Source organism: Peromyscus californicus, unplaced genomic scaffold (genome assembly GCF_007827085.1).
Source record: "Peromyscus californicus insignis strain IS unplaced genomic scaffold, ASM782708v3 Scaffold_7__1_contigs__length_154581171, whole genome shotgun sequence".
Lineage (NCBI taxonomy): Eukaryota > Metazoa > Chordata > Mammalia > Rodentia > Cricetidae > Peromyscus > Peromyscus californicus.
The window spans coordinates 10,290,598-10,312,454 of NW_026294595.1; the positions used below are offsets into that span (position 1 = coordinate 10,290,598).

Below are 21,857 nucleotides of genomic sequence, written 5' to 3' on the forward strand. Positions count from 1 at the left end.
GCCTTTCCTGGGACTCACTTGGTAGCCCAGGCTGGCCTCGAACTCACAGAGATCCGCCTGGCTCTGCCTCCCGAGTGCTGGGATTAAAGGCGTGCGCCACCACTGCCTGGCACAGGAAGGGTTTTATTTTATAGTAACATTTTGACTGAAGTAGTTAAATCTGCAACTGGCCTTCAATTCCTCTCGTGTAACTGTTCATCAGTGACTCCTGGTGCTGAACTGTTTCTGCACAAAGTTAACTAAGCAGTCACTCCTCAAAGGAGTGACACCCCACCTTCACACTATCCATCACTTTTGGCTAGAAACATGCAGCAGGGGCTTTCACGCCATGTGCCACTCCAGCCCAGGAATGAGGGGAGGAGGTGTACTCAAGAGGCTCTTCCCTGATCCTGGGAGAGTAAACATTACAACCTAACCAGGTTAAGGCTCAAATCAGGATCATCTTTTCAACTTCCACTAGTAAGTCATATATTCTAAAGTGTATCTATAGTCTTTCCATCTCCACAGTTACTACCAAAACAAAGCTACCATCATTCTCTCCCCAAATTGCTGTTAACCAACCTTAACTGGTCTGCTGGATCTGTTAGCCTTTCTACCGTTTATTCTCTACCCAACAACCAAGGATGTTGTGTAAGAAATAAACTAGTGTGTATAATTACCCCTGGTCTAAATACTGACCAACTCAAAGCCGTTCAATACCTTCTCACTGAAATGAGGACATACTCAAACAGAAGCTTATGGGACTATATGCTCATGAGCATTTCTCTGATCTTCATCTACAGAGAGGGGCAAAGAACTAAAGCATACTTACCGTTTCAAAAGCATTCAATATAATCAAAGGGAGAAAAACATTAAAATACTCGGCACAATCTTGAAATCGGACGGGCACAGGTCTTGAGATAGATTGACAGAGACTTGTTGGGGCACCACATTTATCAAAGTTCAAAAACATTTGGTATTTCCATTTTAAGACCTCTTTAATGAAGGTGTCAAAGATGGACTGCGAAGGCAAGAGAATGTTCACTGGAGAAGAAGCTGACATAGGCTTGTTCTCACTAAGTGTAAGCTTGTGACTCTGTTTGTTGGAACTGCTAGGAGTCTGAAAATGAAAAGTACTGCTTAAACTTTTCACCTCAGCCACTGGCTTCTGAAACTCCAGGGAAGTGGGTGGTGTCACCTTCAAATTGGGCGGTGCCCCACTCGACTTATTTTTTAGTACTGACTGAGGTATGGTACTTTCCAAAGACTTGGAAAGATTGGCAGTTCGTGAAGCACTGCTTGAGCTAAATATCTTGGTAGTAGTAGGTCTCAAGGACGACCTAGGAGGTAAGCCAGGTTTACGAAACACGTCGTCATCTGCTGCTTTAACTTCAGCGTGTCTTGGGCAGTATTCACCCTGGTTTCTTGTGGTTTCAATACAGTCTTTGTACTTACACTTTGTGACACTTAAAGACTCCAAATGAGGCTGACTTACAGACTCCTCTCTCTGAACTGTATCTTTATAAGCCACTACAATCGGTTTATCATCTTCCATCTGTGAGCACAGATCCATATCTTGAGGATCATGTTGGGTTAGGAACAAATTATCATCATCTGTATCACTACTTGATTCTGGCTCAGCAGCTTTAACAGCTGCCACCTCCCCAACTTGCATTGTGACAGCACCTTCACCCACAGGCTCCTCTGGAGTAGAGAGCATCACATCTGTTGGCACTCCTCCACTTAACACTCTAGACTCACACTGGTTCACAAGATAAGCTATATCAGTCACCTGAGGATCAGAAATGGCTTTTGCCACTTCTGGTTTGGAAGGCATGCATTTTGCTAATTGCTTTTCATTACTGTTGGCAGGGGGCTCATTTCCTCTATGATTAGCTGGCCCATCAGAGTCTGGTACAAGTACGTCAGAACCCTGTACTGTACGGGACACTGTTCTTGCAGTGTAATCAAGGTCTCGTTTCTGATGTGATCTAGATCTCATGAGCCTTTGAAACTGAAGATCCTGACTTGTCAGAAGCTTCTTATTGTTTTTGATGGAAAGAGTCTGAGGAGAAATTAATTTAGTCTTTTTGGGGGCGTTGACTACTCCAACAGTCTTACCATGGTCACGTAATTGGACTATACACTCCAGAGACCTCTGGGACAACTCAAATGCCTTCCGAGGAGCTTTTTTCAGGCCAAGTTTTTCAACCGTTGAAGTTGGCTCTGGACACTGGCGCAATTTCTTCGGCGGCACAATAGCAGGAGATGTTCTACAACTGATGTAACATGAACTCTTATTCTGTCCTCTTTTGGTGTCTAAATGAGTTTTCTTAATAACCTTAGAAGCCGGAACTTTCCTAACAGGTTTTGAGTAAGTACGAGGCTTTGTAGACTTCATCAGTGAAACTGTAGGATCTCTCTCAACACTTGAACTGGGAGCCGATATCCCCATTTCTGTACTTTTTAAATCACTTCCAGCAAGATCTCTGTCATCAGCCAATCGCTCAAATGTTACAGAAGATGAAGGCCTCTGAGGATCTTCAGCTGTAACTCTGTCACATCGTTTTCTCTTATGTTTTTTTCCTTCAGTTTTACAAAATTCCTCAGCAGAAATACTGTGTGGTTCTGCATGTTCTTCAACATCCTCTGCTTCATTTCTAACCACCTCTTCAGACACAGAGTCTGCACCAGAACCCAAATTGTTGTTTGTACTATCAGCTACATGAGTTATACAGCTTTTTCCTTCCTTGTGAAGGGAGTTCTTGCTGTCTACATTATGATCCTGCCAAACTGAAAACACTTCAGATGAACTTTCAAACTCAAAAACCTGAGATTCAGAGTCCTCAAATTCTATTGGGCACTTTGTTTCTTCTTCCTTTATAAGCTGCTTTTCCACACCGGTATTAACTACTGAACCATGCTGCTCTGGACAGTCTTTCTCCATGCATGCTTTGCCCTGTTTGATGTGTTTCTCAATACCATGACTTCTTTGATCATCTTCTTCATCAGAATCCGATATAACAATAATCTGCCCATGGCAAGTGTCAGCACTGTTTCGGTTAGCTGTCAAACATCTTCTATCATCTTGTCTTTGTAGCTGGGATGGACTTTTACTTGACCCTGATGGGAACTGAATAACAGTGGTTTGAGTTATTGAAGTGATGTTACAGAGGTCTATTTGAGAACCTGTGACCAAAGGCTTGCTACTGCCGTGAGGCACCTGTCCTTGTACCAAGTTAGAAGTCAGCACTGTACTCTTTCTCATTTCCTTATCTCTTGATTCAACTACCACCTTTACAGGACTCTCACATGAAGTTTTCTTCACCGATGTATCAGTAACTTCTGTACATGGTAACAAATCATCAGTAGCATGCTGTTCCTGGATTTGACACTTGTTTTCATCAGAATTATAGAACTCCTCACTTTTAAACTGTTTCTTTTTTAACAATGAACTGTTTTGAAAATTTTGCTCATCATGTTCATCATCCAGAACGGGGTCTAAAGACACATCATGTGTGATAGCATCTTCCTTTAGAACTCCTTTCTCTCTTCCTGAACAGGAGTTCTCAAGGTCAGGCATAGCTGTATTTCCCTCTAGCTTGATAGTGTTATTGATCAAAGTACTTTTCCTGTGTTGCTTCTTTATGACATGTGATAACTTTGCACAAATTTCATCTTTCTGTGCTTTAGACTTTGGTTTTGAGTTTTTACCAATAGAATCATCCTTTAATGAGACATCTTCATTTGACGTAGATACCTTTTCCAGAGAATCAGTGCTAGAATCAGTCAATGAACGTGTTAATAATATGACTCCTCTGTCACATCCCCATTCTGGGCCATTTCTTAAAGTATTATTCTGTGGTGTATGTGAAGAGGTTTCTTTTACAGACTTCTCTGTGCTTATTTTAACTTGCTCTTGATGACTTCCAGAAAAAGGGGCCTCCCTCTCCTGCTTCAACCACAATTCAGCTGGAAGAGGCTCTTCTTCATTCAAATCAACGTAATGCTGCTTGATGCCCTCCTCTTCTCTACTATTTGCTTTAATCAATACTTGATTATAGTCAGCTTTCACTGCTTCTTTAGAAGATGTTGGGCTGTAATTTTCCAGGCAATAAATGTCTTTTTTAGGCTTCCTGTCTATTTGTTCACTTTCTTCTTTAAAAGATGGAGGAGTTTTACATGTAGAAGTCGGATCCCCAAAAGTGCTATATTGGGGCAATTTGAATTTTATGTTTCTAATTATTTGTTTCAAACACATTTGTAACTCATGGGTTTCTTGAGCAGTCAACTGCCAACCCAGAGATAAATTTCCTCGAAGGAATAAGTTAAGTTTATCCCAGAACTGCTTACAAAGTGTTTGCTGACCAAGCTGATAACCTTCTTTGAGAAGACCCCTAATCAACTGGACACAAGCAAGCTGGACAGAGTTAGAGGGCACTGAATGCAATGCCAATGATGATATTATTGCTGCTCCCTTGGGGGTACTTCCAGGTGACTTCTCAGAACTCCGTGCAAATGCAGTGGTAGGAAGCTTGGCACACTTCACAACAGCTTCTACCCACTGCTGGGAACTCACCCATAGCAGATGCAAACATTTCTTATTTCTATGCAGTTCAATCACAGACACTAAAATCAGAATAAAAAATTCAGTGACTTTGTCACACACAGCATCTGTCTGGTTGAGGACATCTTTGACTTCAGAGTATAGATGATGAATAACTTCTACAATGTAAGCCACACCCAAGTCCTTAAGATCCATGAGTGACTGAACAAAAGGTATGAACCACAGAAAGGTACTGTTATGAACACGCATATCTTGACCAATATCTGACTGAAGTACATTGGCTAATGTTTCCATTTCTTCATACATGTTAGGACAATAATCTGGACAAATGGCTGATCTCCACCCTGAATCCTAAAATGAAAAAATAATCAACATTCAGATAAACAAGTTTCATGGTAAGTATCAACATTCAAACTATAGAAAAGGAATACACTCTGCAGCTTTACTCTTCTGCTCTACTATACATGAACTTGAACTATAAAACTGTTTCAAAAAAATGAAAATACACACCTTCACATATTTCAACCTTCCCATCAATTGGCTTGATTACTACTACTTCTATCAAAATATTCCTCTGTGGCTAGAGTTCATGTTCCTCATGTGAATGAAATGCATCAGTTCTCCAAGAGGGCCTTCATGGAATAGTGGAGTCACACTAGCTACACATCACAGAGTCAGCACCCAAGTCACTACACAAAACACTTGTCTCTCAGTATCACTTCAATTTTTAAAATGTTATATACCTTTTTGGTCTTTTCAGGGTTATAGTTATAGACAATCTGGCTGCATGTCACCATATCATCAAAATGTGGCTCCGGTTCTAACTTGGTCCTTAAATATTAAGAATAAATAGAAATTACTAAAATGAAGGGATTGAAGGAGAAAGGAGGAAGTCTCCTTGGTAAATCAGTTACAATGTGTTATTTTTAAATTCTGACACTTAACCAACCTTATGGAGCTGTTCCTTATATTTTGGATCTCTCTATTGTAGCTCACGTTGTTAATGATGGTCTGAAATGCTTCAATAGGGTCAATAAGTTGACCCCACACTTTAGATCCAAGGCGATCCAGAATCACCATGAAACAGTGTAATGCTGGCCAGAAAGGATCCATGCTGTCATCTAAAATAAAATACAGCAATTTCTAAATTACAAAAAAAATAAGAAAAATTCTAAAATATATTGAGAATTAAATATTCTTGGTCAGCCAAAACTGATAGCAAAATAGCAATTAATTTAAAGTGGTGTCTGGCAATTCTCTCTCTCTTTTTTTTTTTTTAAATAGTTTTTCAAGACAGGATTTCTCTGTGTAGCCCTGGCTATCCTGGAACTCACTCTGTAGACTAGGCTGTCCTGGAACTCAGAGATCCACTTGCCTCTGCCTACCAAGTGCTGGAATTAAAGGCACGTGCCACCATGCTCAGCTTGCATACTTTCAAAATGTTTTAAAATTATCTTTTTTGCAAAAATAAATAATAATAATTAATGGGAAACAAACTGATGAGCAAAAGAACAGTCTAAGTAAATGCAATCTCATCACCATTTTGCCATGCCTAAAACAATCTAAGCCCTCCCACAAGCTTATACAAATGGTAAGTGGGGGTGGAGAGGTAGTACAATGGATCAGTGGGTAAAGGCACTTGCTGCCAAGCATGGGGACCTGTAGCTGGAGAGTTTCTTTCCAGCTCCTGCAAAGTCCCGGCAGTCCCACAGCCCACTTATAATATAAACACACAGATGCTTATATTATTTAAACTGGCCTAATGGCTCAGGCTTCTTGCTATCTAGTTCCTATATCTCAAATTAACCCATATCTATTAGTCTATAAGTTACCACGTGGCTCGTGGCTTACCAGTACCTTACATCTCGCTTGTCATGGCGGCGGCTGGCATCGACTCTGCTTTCCTGTTCCCCCCTTTTCTCTTCTCTGCTAGTCCCGCCTATACTTCCTGCCTGACTACTGGCCAATCAGCGTTTTATTTTTCAATCAAGCATAGCAACATATATTTATAGCATTCAGGACATCTCACAGCAGGGACCTGATTCTGATGCCCAGATTCCACATGTTAAAGAGAACAGACTTTTGAAATTGCCCTGACATTCTCTCTCTTTCTCTCTCACTCTAAATATTGTTTAAAAGAGTAAAAGAATGAGAAATATTATTTATGGACCTAATAAAGCCCAGAATCTAAGAAATTCTGCTTCAGCAAGATCCTTAATTTTGCATGCCATATGTAATAATCATGCTAAGGATTAAAACTTCTGGTCAACAGTAAGCACTCTTCACACACATTCTATCTCTTTACTGTCCACTTCTCACTGACATGTAGGAATTCCTCCTATTCATGAAGTGTCCATTTATGACTTTCCCCTGAGATACACAGTGGGAAGATACTGGTCCTGGCTAAAGACCTTCAGTGATTCTTCAACATCACGCTTCTTAGTCAAAACCTTAAGATTTTGCTGTTCCCAGCTTTGTTTTTCATATGCCCATAATCAGTTTGTAGCCAACGCAAATCAATGGCTTTTGCAAATATCAGAATGCCTTCGCCAACAGCACTTCCTATCAAATTCCTAATTATCCTTACTAGATTCAATCCTACGTTAATGTTCCTAATTAATTTAACTACTAGAGTACTCTGTGGAGGCAGTACTGTAGCTTACTCTATTACTCATAGTATTTAGGTGCTTACAACCATAACAATGACACTATATCCCATTCACCCCTACCTCCCCCAAACCCCTACCCCTGGAAACAGGATTTCTCTGTGTAGCCCCGGCTATCCTGGAACTTACTCTGTAGACCAAGTTGGCCTCTAACTCAGAGATCTGCCTGCCTCTGCCTCCCGAGTGCTGGAATTAAAAGGTTTGTGCCACCACCACCAGGCAGTTACCAACATTTTTTAATAGTATACCATCATAGTATTCAAAAGCATTTAGCAAGTAAAGTATATTACCATCCGACTGCTTCTCCATGGTGTGAAGGATTGATTGCATAAAATCATTTTGTTTGTCTGAGCCCAGCAACAGTGAATCCATGGCTTGCTCCTCAAGAATAGTCAGCAACATGCAAATACCTGTAAGATTATTCCAGTTTACCGAACTGATGAAATAACACTATGCTCAATGTTTTCTAAGCTGGCAGAAAGAAAGCAAGGCTGGAAGTCAAAGCACAACAGAATCCAGCTCCCTGTCTGCTATACTTCATGCACCGCTCCCCAACAACAGAACTTGACACTTTTTCTAGTGTAAAATAGGTCATCGGTGCTAGCCATGGCAGAAGGTGATTTCTAAGATGACTACCACACAACTTGTACTTTACAAAACCTAAGATGACACAAACATTCACATGTGCTGTGTACAGTTCATATACCACTAAAAAGAAAACCCGCGACCAACTACGACCTGGAACTTTAAAGAACTGAATTAATGAAATAATGACAGACAATGCTAACTTCTCTCACCACCTGAAAATACTTACACCATAAAAAAGAGGTAACAGCCAGGCGGTGGTGGTGCACGTCTTTAATCCCAGCACTCAGAGGCAGAGCCAGGCAGATCTCTGTGAGTTCAAGGCCAGTCTGGACTACCAAGTGAGTTCCAGGAAAGGCGCAAAGCTACACAGAGAAGCCCTGTCTCGAAAAACCAAAAAAGAGAAAAAAAAAAAAGAGGTAACAATCACCATCACACTGACACTTCTACTTCAAACAAAAGATTCACTTGCCAGGGTTTGAAAATGTACTTGTTTGGAAGGCATCTACAATAAATGACGTTTAATAAGATAATGAAAGACCCTAGCCCTTCAGGCTTACACCCCCAAGTCTCAGGAAAAGAGAAACTTCAAGCACCAGGAAATGAGAAACTAAAAATCTAGTTCCAAGGGCCACCTGACTCAATCACCCCTGTAACAATATAACAATGTAAAAAGATTTCTGTTAAGAGATGTGCTCAACTGTGAATGGGATAGTTGCAAGTGTTCCAGGAAGGACCACTGTGACCTTTGTGTAAACTCCACTCCTGCCCTGATACCCCCCTTGAGGTTTCAGGAAGAATGTACATGTGGACGTGACTGTACCCACTCTGTGATCAGACCATGTTCCTGTGAAACGAAATGGTATGGGAATTGTAATCTTATGGCTTTTGTGGGCTTTTCCTTTAAAAACCCCCATGTGGCTGCAGTAAGATGCGACTCTTGCTCTTGGGAGCAGAGGAGCCCTTCTACATAGAAGCTTAATAAATTCCTCGTGCTGTTGCATCAACTGGACTGGAGTCTGGGTTCTTGGGGCGCCCACTTGAGACCCTAAACTTTGGGGTCCAACAATGTAAAACAGTTAAGCTAATTTGGCAAGGGAACAAGTACTGGAAGCCATGCAATCTTGTAATAAGGAAATTGCTCAGAGATTGCTCTATGCTCAGAACACAAGGGAAGACCTGTCTGTGGAGGAATGATACTCACCTAGCCAGTAGTTTTTGTAGTTCGTAGTATCATACATGTGTGCAGGCAGAAGGATCAGTTTGCCTTTTTCAAGCACAGAAGATGTGTAAATGTCTGGACTTTCCAAAAGTCCCAACTCAATGACTTTAAAAAGGCAAGTTAAAACTTCCTGTAAGTCGTAATAGTCATCTCTGTCCACTTTCCCCAGGTTTCTTGCAGTCAGAATAGCCCATCGCCGAACCTAAATAATTGTATTATAAATAACACTGTATGTTCATTAATTCATTCAATGAACAATGGTCTACACTGAGCAACATAAGATATAGTAGAGATTTCAGAAGACATCAAGAGATTATTACTGCAATGTATGGGCCTTCTTTGATCCTGATTTGAATAAATTAAATCATATGAAACAGTCATTTTCATTGATTTAAATACTAGCAGGAATCTATCCTGTGTTATTATCTAGTTTATTTAATATATTTATATTTTAAATATCTGTAATTCTTTTTCCATCCATTCCATCAATCTCTTCTGTTCCCTTATATTTTAGGTATGTCTACTAGAAGCAATCTACTTAAGACTTATTAAGTCAAATTTTTTTTTTTTGGCAGGGAGGGGAGTGATTGTTCAAGACAGGGTTTCTCTGTGTAGCCTTGGCTCTCCTGGAGCTCGATTTGTAGACCAGGCTGATCTCAATCTCAGAGATCTACACTCCTCTGCCTCCTGAGTGCAGGGATTAAAGGCATGTGCTACCTACTACCACTCAGTGTTAACTTTCCAGAGGTTCTGGTTGTTTTCTTGAGTATATTTCTAATTTCTATTACCATACATAATAAATTATTCGTGGACTACAGGATTCTACCACTTATTACTCGGTGCTTCTCTTCCATTGCTGGCCTACATACAGAAAGACCTAGTCTGACTCCTTCACTTCCTCTTGGGAACTTTTCCTATCATTTGTTTAGAACAGAGGAAATAAATTCACCATCATTTTGACTGAAAGTCTATTACTACGCTTTTTGTTATTGTTGTTGTTTGGTTTTTCAAGACAAGGTGTCTCTGTGTAGTCCTGGCTCTCCTGAAACTCATTCTGTATAACAGGCTAGCTTTGAACTCAGAGATCCACCTGCCTCTACCTCCCAAGTGCTGGAATTAGAGGTATGTGCCACTACGCCCAGCAGTATGCTTTCTTTGCTGGAGGTTTAAAAACAAAACCTCTTTGCTTGCCATATTTTGGCAGAACAGCCTGTCTAGGCAATTGCCTTAAAAAAGTGACTCCATTCTAACTGCTAGTGTGCATGGAACTGTCTATATGTGTAGGCTATGTCTCATTTCCATGCTTAGGGTTAATCTCTGCATCTGTTCTTATATGTCTTTCTTCATCTCTAGCACCTAGACACTTTTCTTGTTCCTGCTTATCTCCTACAATTCCTCCCCCTTCAATCTCCCCTATTAGAAAAATTAATATTTTAAATGTTTTTTCCATGTGTTTCAGCAACCAAGTGAGAAAAGCAAGAATTTTTCATTAGTCCAGTTTAACACTATGCTGGTTAAGTTTGTCAACTTGACACAGACCTAGATATATCTGGAAAGAGGAAATATTAATTTAAAAAATGCCTCCATAAAGCTGGCCTGTGGGTAAATCTATAGGTACTGTCTTAGCCGGGCGGTGGTGGCACATGCCTTTAATCCCAGCATTCAGGAGGCAGAGCCAGGCAGATCTCTGTGAGTTCGAGGCCAGCCTGATCCACAGAGCGAGATCCAGGACAGGCACCAAAACTACATGGAGAAACCCTGTCTCGAAAAACCAAATAATCTATAGTACCTATCTTAATGATTGACATGGAAGGGCCCAGCCCACTGTGAGTGTCTCTTCTCCCCTGGGCAGATGGTCCTGGGTTGTACAAGAAAATAGCTGAGCAAGCCAATAAGCAGCATTCCTCCATGCTATCTGCTTCAATTCCTGCCTCTAGGTTCCTGTCTTGACTTCCTGCCCTGATTTCCTTTGATGAACTGTGATGTAGCAGTGTATGATGAAATAAATCCTTTCCTTCCAAAGTTGCTTTTGGTCAATGTTTATCACAGAACCAGACAGCCTGACTATGACAGAAACATTGAAAGAAAATCAAACTACTTCCCTTCTTGTCTCAAATATCACCCATCAGCCAGTGTTCCCCTATCCTCTTAAATTCACAACATTCTCAATCATATAAAATTTTACTTAAATGCAATAACTGAAAAAGAGTGAAGATTTTTAAACAATATTTTAAACAAAATACACACTAAGACTACATGGTAAAACTACCTAATCCATACAAAGTACGCCAATTACTAGCATTACCTACTACTCATACTCACCATTTCATTGGGATGAACCAAAAACAAATAGATGCCTGGATATTTGTCAAAAACCTGAAAGGAGCAATTGGCTTGTTCCATTCGACAAAGTGCTTCCACACACAGTTCATCTAAACAGGAAAAAAAAGGCAGTAAAGTATTTAAATTGAACTATTGCTCAAGAGGCCTTAAAACCTGACTCCTCAGTTACTCATTTCTTGAAACTAAGGCATTAAAAACACTGATGGTGTAATTGTTGGAACAGTAGTTGCCTACTGGTAGTCTTTCTTTGTTGAGGTACTAGAAATCAAACTCAGTTCCTGAGGTATGCTAGGTAAACATCCTGAGTTACATTCCAGTTCTGACAGACTGCTGTTCATTATCATCATGCATAGACTAGTCCTCTTATTTAAACTATAATAAAACATGGGGCTTGAAGATGGTTCAGGGATTAAGAGCACTGGCAGTTCTTCCAGAAGACCTAGAGGACCCAAGTTCAACTCCCAGCACTCACATGGCAGCTCACAACTATAACTCCAGTTGCAGGGGATTCAACACCGTCACATAGACACACATGCAGACAAAACACCAATGCACATAAAATAAAATGTACTAAAACATATTTTTATACTTTGTATAATTATCTCCAAAGAATATCTCAGAAGCATGGTTATAGGTCCAGTGCCTTGCATTTGATATTTGGTCCACCTGGACTGGAGTAAGAACAAGAGTGCTTCTCCTAATGGCTAGTCATCTCAATTTCACTTAGTCATCAATTAACTTCCTCTATTAGTTTTAAAAGTCAATGTTAATTTGTCAACCTTCAAAAACTAGTATGCTACTAATAGTAGTTAGCTTTGGAGGGGGAATTATGACGAGGTTAAGAGCACTGGCTGCTCTTTCAAAGGACCTAGGTTCAATTCCCAGCACCCATAAGGCAGCTCATGCCTGTCTGTAACTCCAGTTCCAAAGGATCCAACTCCCTCAGATATACATGCAGGCAAAATATGAATAAATGGAAAGTGCTGTGGGATGGTCTATATGTCAAGTGTGTTGTTGATTGGTCAATAAATAAATCACTGATTGGCCAGTGGCCAGGCAGGAAGTATAGGCTGGACAAGGAGGAGAATAAAGTTGGGAAGTGGAAGGCTGAGTCAGAGACACTGCCAGCCGCCATGATGACAAACAGCATGTGAAGATGCCGGTAAGCCACGAGCCACGTGGCAAGGTATAGATTTATAGAAATGGATTAATTTAAGCTGTAAGAACAGTTAGCAAGAAGCCTGGTACGGCCATACAGTTTATCTCTGTGTTTACTTGGTTGGGTCTGATCAGCTGTGGGACTGGCAGGTGAGAGAGATTTGTCCTGACTGTGGGCCAGGCAGGAAAACTCTAGCTACAAATGGCGCCCAATGTGTTGGCAAGAGTTTCCACCTAAAACCTGAGAAAAGATTCTAAAACAGAGCTAAAAACAGCTTCCTAATTGTCTCTCTCAAATGAGCAGCAGCTGCCGGTTTGAGCTACTGGTGGTTTCCTAGCGTGTGCGCTCGACCTGCAGTATGGCGGGAATGAGGCCTCTGCAAGTGGCAAGTTAAACTGTGTGGTGGATTTAGCCTTTGCTAGTACAAAACAAAAAAAGAGGTTTCTGGGCTACATGCTGCTTGGATAAAAGCATAGACCCACGACAGCTCCCAGAGCTGGCGGTAAACATACCACCGCCATGTTGGGAAGCTGAGGTGGGCGGAGCCAGCAGCCATAGCGCCATTTCAGTCTTACAAATGCTGCAGTTTAAAGCAATAGATTCACAATAAGACAGATTCAGGTGTAATAGTTTACAATGTGTGTAAAATATACGTAGGCTTGAAAGAGACAAAAAAGGTGATATACAGTTATATAAACAAATACATAGTTTTAAAAAATAAAGTCTTTAAAGAGACAGTAAAATTAATATAAAACATAAGCCACGTAAAGATGAATATTACACAGAGAATCTGGATTGTGTTGTCTTTGGGATTTTTAACTGCAGAAAAACATTTGATTGTAAAAGCTGTTGAGTTATGCCAAAATGTATATTTTAAAGATACCTTGACTTCAAAATTTGGATATAAGGATATGTTGATTTGGAAAGGAGGCTCTGCTTTTGTTCCCACAGAAAGCCAGAGGCTATGGATTTGTTCCAGATTAAGATACATCAGGTTTGACCAGCCAAGACCCCCTGAAAGGTCTCCGATGACACCATGGCCCAGATGATCCAACATCCAGAATGGTTTGAAGGCAACTGGCTCAGACAATACAGCCTCATGGACTATTCCATAATTCTAAAATTTTCTTTGTGTCCCCATAAGATACAGCGCCCCCTTCCAGTAGGAAGTAGTAAGAGAAGGTACGCCCAAATTCCCAAATTATATGTAATTTTACTTTGTTAAGGTTAAAAGCTTCCTTTTTGAAAAAAAAAAAGGGGGGGGGAGTGCTGTGGGATGGTCTGTATGTCAAGTGTGTTGCTGATTGGTCAATAAATAAATCACTGATTGGCCAGTGGCCAGGCAGGAAGTATAGGCTGGACAAGGAGGAGAATAAAGCTGGGAGTGGAAGGCTGAGTCAGAGACACTGCCAGCCGCCATGATGACAAACAGCATGTGAAGATGCCAGTAAGCCACGAGCCACATGGCAAGGTATAGATTTATAGAAATGGATTAATTTAAGCTGTAAGAACAGTTAGCAAGAAGCCTGGTACGGCCATACAGTTTGTAAGCAATATAAGTCTCTGTGTTTACTTGGTTGGGTCTGATCAGCTGTGGGATGGCAGGTGAGAGAGATTTGTCCTGACTGTGGGCCAGGCAGGAAAACTCTAGCTACAATGAATGTACATAAAATTTAAAAACTTAAATAAATTATAAAAAGGGGGCTGGAGAGATGGCTCAGAGGTTAAGAGCACTGCTTGTTCTTCCAAAGGTCCTGAGTTCAATTCCCAGCAACCACATGGTGGCTTACAACCATCTGTAATGAGATCTGGTGCCCTCTTCTGGCCTGCAGGGATATGTGCAGGCAGAACACTGTATCCACAATAAATAAATAAATCTAAAAATAAATAAATAAATAAATTATAAAAAATACTTTATGTATATGAGTATTTTACAGGAATGCATGTTTGTGTACTACATGCCTGCCTTGTACCCAGAGATCAGAAGGAGGTGGGGTTCAGATCCTCTGGATCTGGAGTTACTGATAGTTGTGAGCTGCCACATGGATACTAGAAACTGAGCTTAGGTCCTCTACAAGAGCAGCAAGCGCATTTAACTACTGGGCCATCCTCCAGCCCTGGTATTATGAGTACATTATTATTTAATGTATGTTTAAGGGGCTGGAGTGTTGGCTCAGCTGTTAAGAGCATTGATTGCTCTTCCAGAGGACCTGAGATCCAATTCCAAGCACTCACAACAGTGGCTCACAATGATCTTTAACTCCAGTTCCAAAGAGTCTAACATCCTCTTCTGGCTTCCTTGGGTACTGGCACATATGTGGAAACATAGATACAAATGCAGGCAAAACACCCATATAAAAAATATTAAATGAAAATGTTTAAAAGGCTTTTAGTTTAAAAATCTAGATACATGGAAATTAGTAATTTAATCAAAAGAGTTTGATGGCACAGAGAGCTTGGTGGCACAGGCCTATAATCTCAGCACTCCAGAGGCAGGTAAATCTAAGTTCAAGGCCAGAATGGTCTATATAGTAAGTACCAGGACAGCCAGGGCTACAAAGAGAGACCCTGTCTCAAAAAGACAGCTTTATCTAATCAAATATTTGTATTGACTTTACAGAGGATACAGAAAATAAGAGCGGAAAAAAATCATTAAGATAATTAAAAATGCATAAAGTGTGTTTTATATCTATAGAACTATATGGTCTCAAGTAACATGGGAAAAAAAAAAAAGGAATAGATGGGCCTGGTGGTATAAGCCTATAATCCCACCTACTGGGGAGGCTGAAGTTAACGAATCAGAAATTCAAAGCCTGCTTAGGCTACAGAGTGAATTCAAGGCCAGCCTAAGCAACTTAATAAGATGCTGTCTCAAAATAGACATACTAAGCAGGTTAGGTATATAGAGCGTAGAGCGTGCATGATCCTGGGTTGAATCCCCATTACAGCACACACACAAAAAAAAACACCCTGTGTGTGCAAGTGAACTATTTTGTATTAAGAGAATAAATAACCAAATTCAATGTACTATCCCTAGTCACTCTAAAACAAATTGGCCCCAAACCACATCTGTAACTATTGAGAATATATGAGCTAGATATTAGATATTCTAAGCTTTCTTTATACCTGGTAAATATGTTCGCCCACACTTCTCATCCCAACTCAGGAGGCTAAGCTAGGACTTTGATTTCAAGGCCATCCTGGACTAAGATTCCTAGTAAGAAACGCAAATAGAGCCGGGCGGTGGTGGCGCACGCCTTTAATCCCAGCACTCGGGAGGCAGAGCCAAGCGGATCTCTGTGAGTTCGAGGCCAGCCTGGGCTACCAAGTGAGTCCCAGGAAAGGCAACAAAGCTACACAGAGAAACCCTGTCTCGAAAAACCAAAAAAAAAAAAAGAAACGCAAATATAAAACCCAAAGTGGAACCACCACAACATGCCATGCCGACTAATTGATGAAAACTGCTATAGACCAGTTGTGTGGTTTTCTGTTTGCTTTGAGAAGGTCTCATACAACATAGGCTGGCCTGGAGGTTTCTATGTGACCAAAGGGACATTCTTGCTTCCACTTTCCTAGTATTGGCATTCCAAGTATATACCACAGCTGGTTGGAGCAGTGGTTCTCAACCTGTGGATATTGACCCCTAGGGGCCATATATCAGATATCGTGTATATCCGATATTTACATTAGAATTCATAACAGTAGCAAAATAACCGTTATAAAGTAACAAGGAAATAATTTTATAGTTGGGGGTCACCACAACATGAGGAACTGTATTAAAGGGTCAAAGCATTAGGGAAATTGAGAATCACTGGGTTAGAGGCCACTGATCTTCAGAGCTGTTTTGCCCCTCTCCTCTTAACAAGGAGCACTCAACAATGTCGAGACATTTTTGGTTGTGACAATAACAAGGTAAGGGAGAAGACTCATAGCATGTAGTGGACAGAGGCTAGGCCTGCTACTAACAATCCATAATGAACAGCAGAGTCCTGTGGAGAAATGAGTTCGTCTAAAAAGTCTGTATCGCCACTGGGCGGTGGTGGAGCATGCCTTTAATCTCAGCACTCAGGAGGCAGAGACAAGCAGATCTCTTGAGTTCAAGACCAGCCTAGTCTACAGAGTAAGTTCCAGGACAGCCATGGCCACATAGAGAAACAAACCCGGGTTGGGAATTTAGCTCAGTGGTAGAGCGCTTGCCTAGCAAGTGCAAGGCCCTGGGTTCGGTCCTCAGCTCTGAAAAAAAAAAAAAGAAAAGAAACAAACCCTGTCTCAGAAGAAAAAAAGAAAAAGATACTCACTAACACGCTCATGCAGAAGCAAGTAAGGATACTTCAGTATTTCAAAAAGAGGAACTCGGAGTTTATTTTCAAAATCTTGGCCACTACAGTCAAATAGCTGTTCCTCTCCATTGTTGTCTACTATATATAATTCATCATCATCTTCAACTTCTGCTTTCATAGACTTCTCAAAGTGATTTATGAGGCGTAAGGTTTCTAATTCCCATAAAACCTACAAAAAAGATGAAAACAGTGTTTTTTATCTTAGCAAAATATGCTGTGTGTGTTTCCTGTAGAAAGCCTTTTCCTCTATGTACAAAAATTTAGAAGTGGTGGTGGCACATACCTTTAATTCCAGCACTCAGAAGGCAGAGGCAGGCAGATGAGTTCCAGGAGCAGCCTGGTCTACAGAGCAAGTTCCAGGACAGTCAGGGCTACACAGAGAAACCCTGTCTTGAAAACCAAGATAATAACTAATTTAGAAGTTTAAAGTAGCAGCTAGCACACATCATACATACACAGACATAACTTGGAACTAGAGGTTCAATTTCTACCACTATAATACTGAAATTAATTTCAGTCCAAAAATACTATGTGTGTGTGCGCGTGAATACACACCCCTAAATTTAGTTTGAAAAAGCAAAAACAGGTCAAGAGCTGTGATGTAGCTCAGCTTTTAAGGGTGCTTGCCTAGCAGGCATGAGACTTTGTGCTCCATCTCCAGCATTATAGACTTGAGTGTGATAGCACAGGCCTGAAATCCAAACACAGGAGAGGTTGTGGCAAGAGGTCCAGAAGCTCAAGGTCATCGTCAGCTGCATAGGGAGAGCAATGTGAGCTGGACATCCTGTCTCAAATAAAAAAGAGCTTTTCCTTGGCATTCACAACTTAACTATAGAAGCTGGTAGTAAGATTTAACTTTAAGCATGTCTTGGCTTTCACCATGCCTTCCTCATTAAGCACAGCTAGCTTCTGCCTGAGAGATGATGTGCTATTTTCCTTTTACTTGAACACATCAAGCCACTGTAGGTGACCTAATTTCAAAACTGTTATCTCAGGAACTAAAGATGCCTAAGGAGAGGGAAAAGAGACAGGAAATGTCCAGTCAATAAAGCAGGTAGGATGCACACATTTACTGATTAGAGCACTCACTGCCTTACATGAGTATGATTCACAGCCCTCCAAAACAGTTACAATAGCAGCATCAGTAATCAGTGATCACAAATCACCAAAACATGACAATGAAAAGTTCAAACTAGGAGAATTACAAAGGGTAACACAAAAAGAGGATTTGAATCCATGCTCCTAGAAAAGTGGCACTGGTAAGATTTGTTCAAAGTGCCGGGCGGTGGTGGCGCACGCCTTTAATCCCAGCACTTGGGAGGCAGAGCCAGGCGATCTCTGTGAGTTTGAGGCCAGCCTGGTCTACAGAGTGAGTTCCAGGGAAGGCACAAAGCTACACAGAGAAACCCTGTCTCGAAAAAAAACCAAATAAATAAATAAATAAATAAATAAAACCCTTCCTAAGGTCTCAGATTTGTTCAAAGCAAGATTACAAACCTTCAACTTGTAAAAATACAGTATTGTGGTGATACTATGTTCCCCCAAATATTGTGCACCCTAATAAACTCATCTGGGGTCAGAGAACAGAACAGCCGCTAGATATAGAGGCCAGAGAATGGTGGCACACACACACACCTTTAATCCTAGCATTCCGAAGGCAGTGATCCATCCAGATCTCTGTGAGTTCAAAGCCACACTGGAAACAGCCAGGCATGGTGACTCATGCCTTTAATCCCAGGAAGTGATGGCAGAAAGCAGAAAGATATATAAGGCATGAAAACCAGGAACTATAGGCTGGTTAAGCTTTTAGGCTTTAGAGCAGCAGTTCAGCTGAGATCCATTTGGAAATGAGGACACAGAAGCATCCAGTTTGAGGAAACAGGATCAGCTGAGGAATTGGTGAGGTGAGGTGGTTGTGGCTTGTTCTGCTTCTCTGATCTTCCAGCATTCACCCCAATACCTTGCTCCAGGTTTATTTTCATTAATAAGACCTTTTAAGATTCGTGCTACACAGTATAGTAAATCTAAGAGCCAAACAAGATAGACCTACCTATGTGACTTTTTTTTTTTAAGTCCTTAAACATGGGTCCTTTACAGCCTGAGTACTGAGAATGAGAGACTTACACATTACTGGGCTGTCTTGCTACACACATCTAAATATATCAACTAACTATAAGTTATTCCAAACTAAATGAGAAGCAGCTGGTGCTTCTTTGTCAAAGGCATGAAAGCAGGCCTTTCTTGTCTTGTGCATGCCTGAAATAACAGTACTCAGGTGGAGACAAGCGGCCAGAAGTTCAAGGTCATCCTTAGCTACATAGCAAATATGATGCTGGTCTTTGTCTCAAGGAGTGTGGGGGGTACTTTTCTTTAAATTAAGTTTATGCACAAAGACATGGGATAGTTTCAGCCTAAAAATTAAGGATGGGGAGATGCTCAGTGAAGTGCTTTCCTTCTCAGCTTGAGGAACTGAATTTTGATCCCTAGCTCTTATCTAAAAAGCTGGATGGTGCACCAGCATATCTGTAATTGAGTGCCAGGATGAGACAGGTGGATCCCTGGAGCTGGCCGGCCAGCCAGCCTACCTACCTAAATCATTCAGTAAAGAGACTGTCTCAAAATAGAAGGTGGAGCTCAGTCAAGGAAGACATCCAACACCAATCTCTGGCTTACACATGCACACATAAAAACAGACATGTACATCATATATGCCAAACACACTTCCCTATATATGGTACATGTATTCTTCATCAGATAAATGTAATAAACCTAACATGCTTGCATTTAGAGTTTATAAGCATCTCGATAAAAAAGAAAACAAGGGCTAGAGAGATGGCTCAGCAGTTAAGAGCTTTGGCTACTCTTCCACAGGTTCTGAGTTCAATTCCCAGGAACCATATTGGTGACTTACGACCATCTGTAATGAAATCTGGTGTCCTCTTCTGGTGTGCAGGCATACATAGTAAATAAATAAATCTTTAAAAAACAAAAACGGGGGGCTGGAGAGATGGCTCAGAGGTTAAGAGCACTGCTTGCTCTTCCAAAGGTCCTGAGTTCAATTCCCAAGCAACCACATGGTGGCTCACAACCATCTGTAATGAGATCTGGTGCCCTCTTCTGGTCTGCAGGGATATGTGCAGACAGAACACTGTATACATAATAAATAAATAAATCTTTTAAAAAAAAACAAAAAAACAAAAACAAAAATGGGCAGTGGTGGCTCACGCCTTTAATCCCAGCACTCGGGAGGCAGAGGCAGGCGGATCTCTGTGAGTTCGAGGCCAGCCTGGTCTACAAAGTGAGTTCCAGGAAAGGCGCAAAACTACACAGAGAAACCCTGTCTGGAAAAACCAAAAAAAAAAAAAAAAAAAAAAAGACAATATTTTGTAAAACTGTTTTATGCCAAAATAACTACAACTGACATAAAACTGTACTTTTAAAGTTTCAACTCAAGTCCATCAGTCAGTATTTACAGCAACTGTTATGTACTGGGAAGTTAGATACTAGAGTTGTACTAGATCCCAAAGCTTTAGTCATATAACACCATTTCCTGGGCTGGAGAGATGGCTCAGACGTTAAGAGCACTGGCTGCTCTTCCAGAGGTCCTGAGTTCAATTCCCAGCAACCACATGGTGGCTCACAACCAACCATAATGAGATCTGGTGCCCTCTTCTGACCTGCAGGTGTATATGCAGACAGAACACTGTATACATAATAAATAAATAAATGTTTAAAAAAAAAAATTAAAAAAAAAAAACCACCATTTCCCTGAATGCTTTTGACAGCTCCACTTACTATCTTCCTGGTTAGGGGCTACTGCAAATTACCTCATGCAAGAATGGCACCTCATCTCTGGCTCTGTGGTACTCAGCCACGCACTCTAAGCAGTAGCAGAGGTCTTCATCAGCTGTTTGAAATTCACTCGAGCCAGTGCTAGATGCATAGCACTTTAGGACATCAACGGTGGAAGGACCACCTGGAGTACACCAACAGCATGTGCTCATTCTGTACCTAGAACAGGAAAAGAGGACACTGAAAAGGAGGAAAATTAACACTCAAGACTTATTCTTTATGTACGACAGGCATACCTTCTGCTTGTGATCCAAGTTCTCTAAAATGTTTTGCTGGCTATCTTATCAAAATTGATTAAACCCAAATCTGAAAGCAGGGCAGGGGTGAAGGATAGTGGCAGAGTACTTGTCTTTCATGTAATCCCTGGGTTTGATCAACAGCAGCAAAAAACCTGAACACATTCTGTTAGTCACAACACCATAATGGGTATGCCAATATGTGCCAAATGGGTTGAAACTACACAGTACTGATGCAAAATCAGAGAAAGACACAAATTAATGTCTTCAAGATACAGATTCTGAAGTCTTCCAATAACTTAAAAAGGTAAAAAAAACCTTCATATTCCTAAAAAGCAGTAAAAACCATATAAATCTATATCAATAGTAAGACACACAAGAAATAGTAAGATTATTTCTGCTATTTGACAAGATATAAACAAATTGCTGCCCTATACTCACCGATCTTCAACCAACTATAAACTCCTAATAGCTAATAAACATAGTAACCTTGAATGTCAGCAATCTGAGAGACTTGTCTCTCTTCCAGGGTCTTTGAGAATCTCCTCTATCCTTCACGTTTTTTATTCCCTTCTTTCCTGATCAAAGTGGTTTGGATTTCTGTTTGTCTGCCCCTACCTGAGCAATTGGGAGTGTCAGGGTACGGATCTATTCTATATATTTGTTAACTCTAGTACTCCGATAATTATCAAAAAAAAAACCTGGAAAAAAAAAGTGATTGTTTTAAAAAGACAATTACCTTGGCAAATGTCCTACAGAGAAGTGATCCTCTTTGTTGAGAATGCTGGGCTTATTTGTGAATAGATGAGGCTCTGCATTCAGATATACTCACACTTTGGCCCCCAAAAAGAACATTTCTGAAATTAAAAATGAAATAAAAACTGATAAAGTGTCCCTTACATTAAGCA

General features: G+C 40.7%; 1 protein-coding gene across 4 annotated transcripts in view; it reads right to left on the reverse strand.

Moving 5' to 3' along the window:
- Positions 1 to 21,857, reverse strand: part of Setx (senataxin) — a 56,373-nt gene that overhangs the window by 33,732 nt on the left and 784 nt on the right. For 3 of the 4 annotated variants that reach the window (XM_052722748.1, XM_052722744.1, XM_052722745.1), the window contains exons 2-10: positions 21,689 to 21,806; positions 20,689 to 20,872; positions 16,820 to 17,030; positions 11,342 to 11,451; positions 9,002 to 9,221; positions 7,503 to 7,622; positions 5,496 to 5,667; positions 5,290 to 5,377; positions 812 to 4,897 (exon numbers count right to left, since the gene is read on the reverse strand). In XM_052722748.1, the coding sequence (XP_052578708.1) occupies positions 812 to 4,897; positions 5,290 to 5,377; positions 5,496 to 5,667; positions 7,503 to 7,622; positions 9,002 to 9,221; positions 11,342 to 11,451; positions 16,820 to 17,030; positions 20,689 to 20,865 (5,184 nt within the window). In that variant the 5' untranslated portion in view covers positions 20,866 to 20,872; positions 21,689 to 21,806. The remainder of the gene's footprint in view (positions 1 to 811; positions 4,898 to 5,289; positions 5,378 to 5,495; positions 5,668 to 7,502; positions 7,623 to 9,001; positions 9,222 to 11,341; positions 11,452 to 16,819; positions 17,031 to 20,688; positions 20,873 to 21,688; positions 21,807 to 21,857) is intronic. The other variant, XM_052722746.1, reaches the window with a different exon arrangement.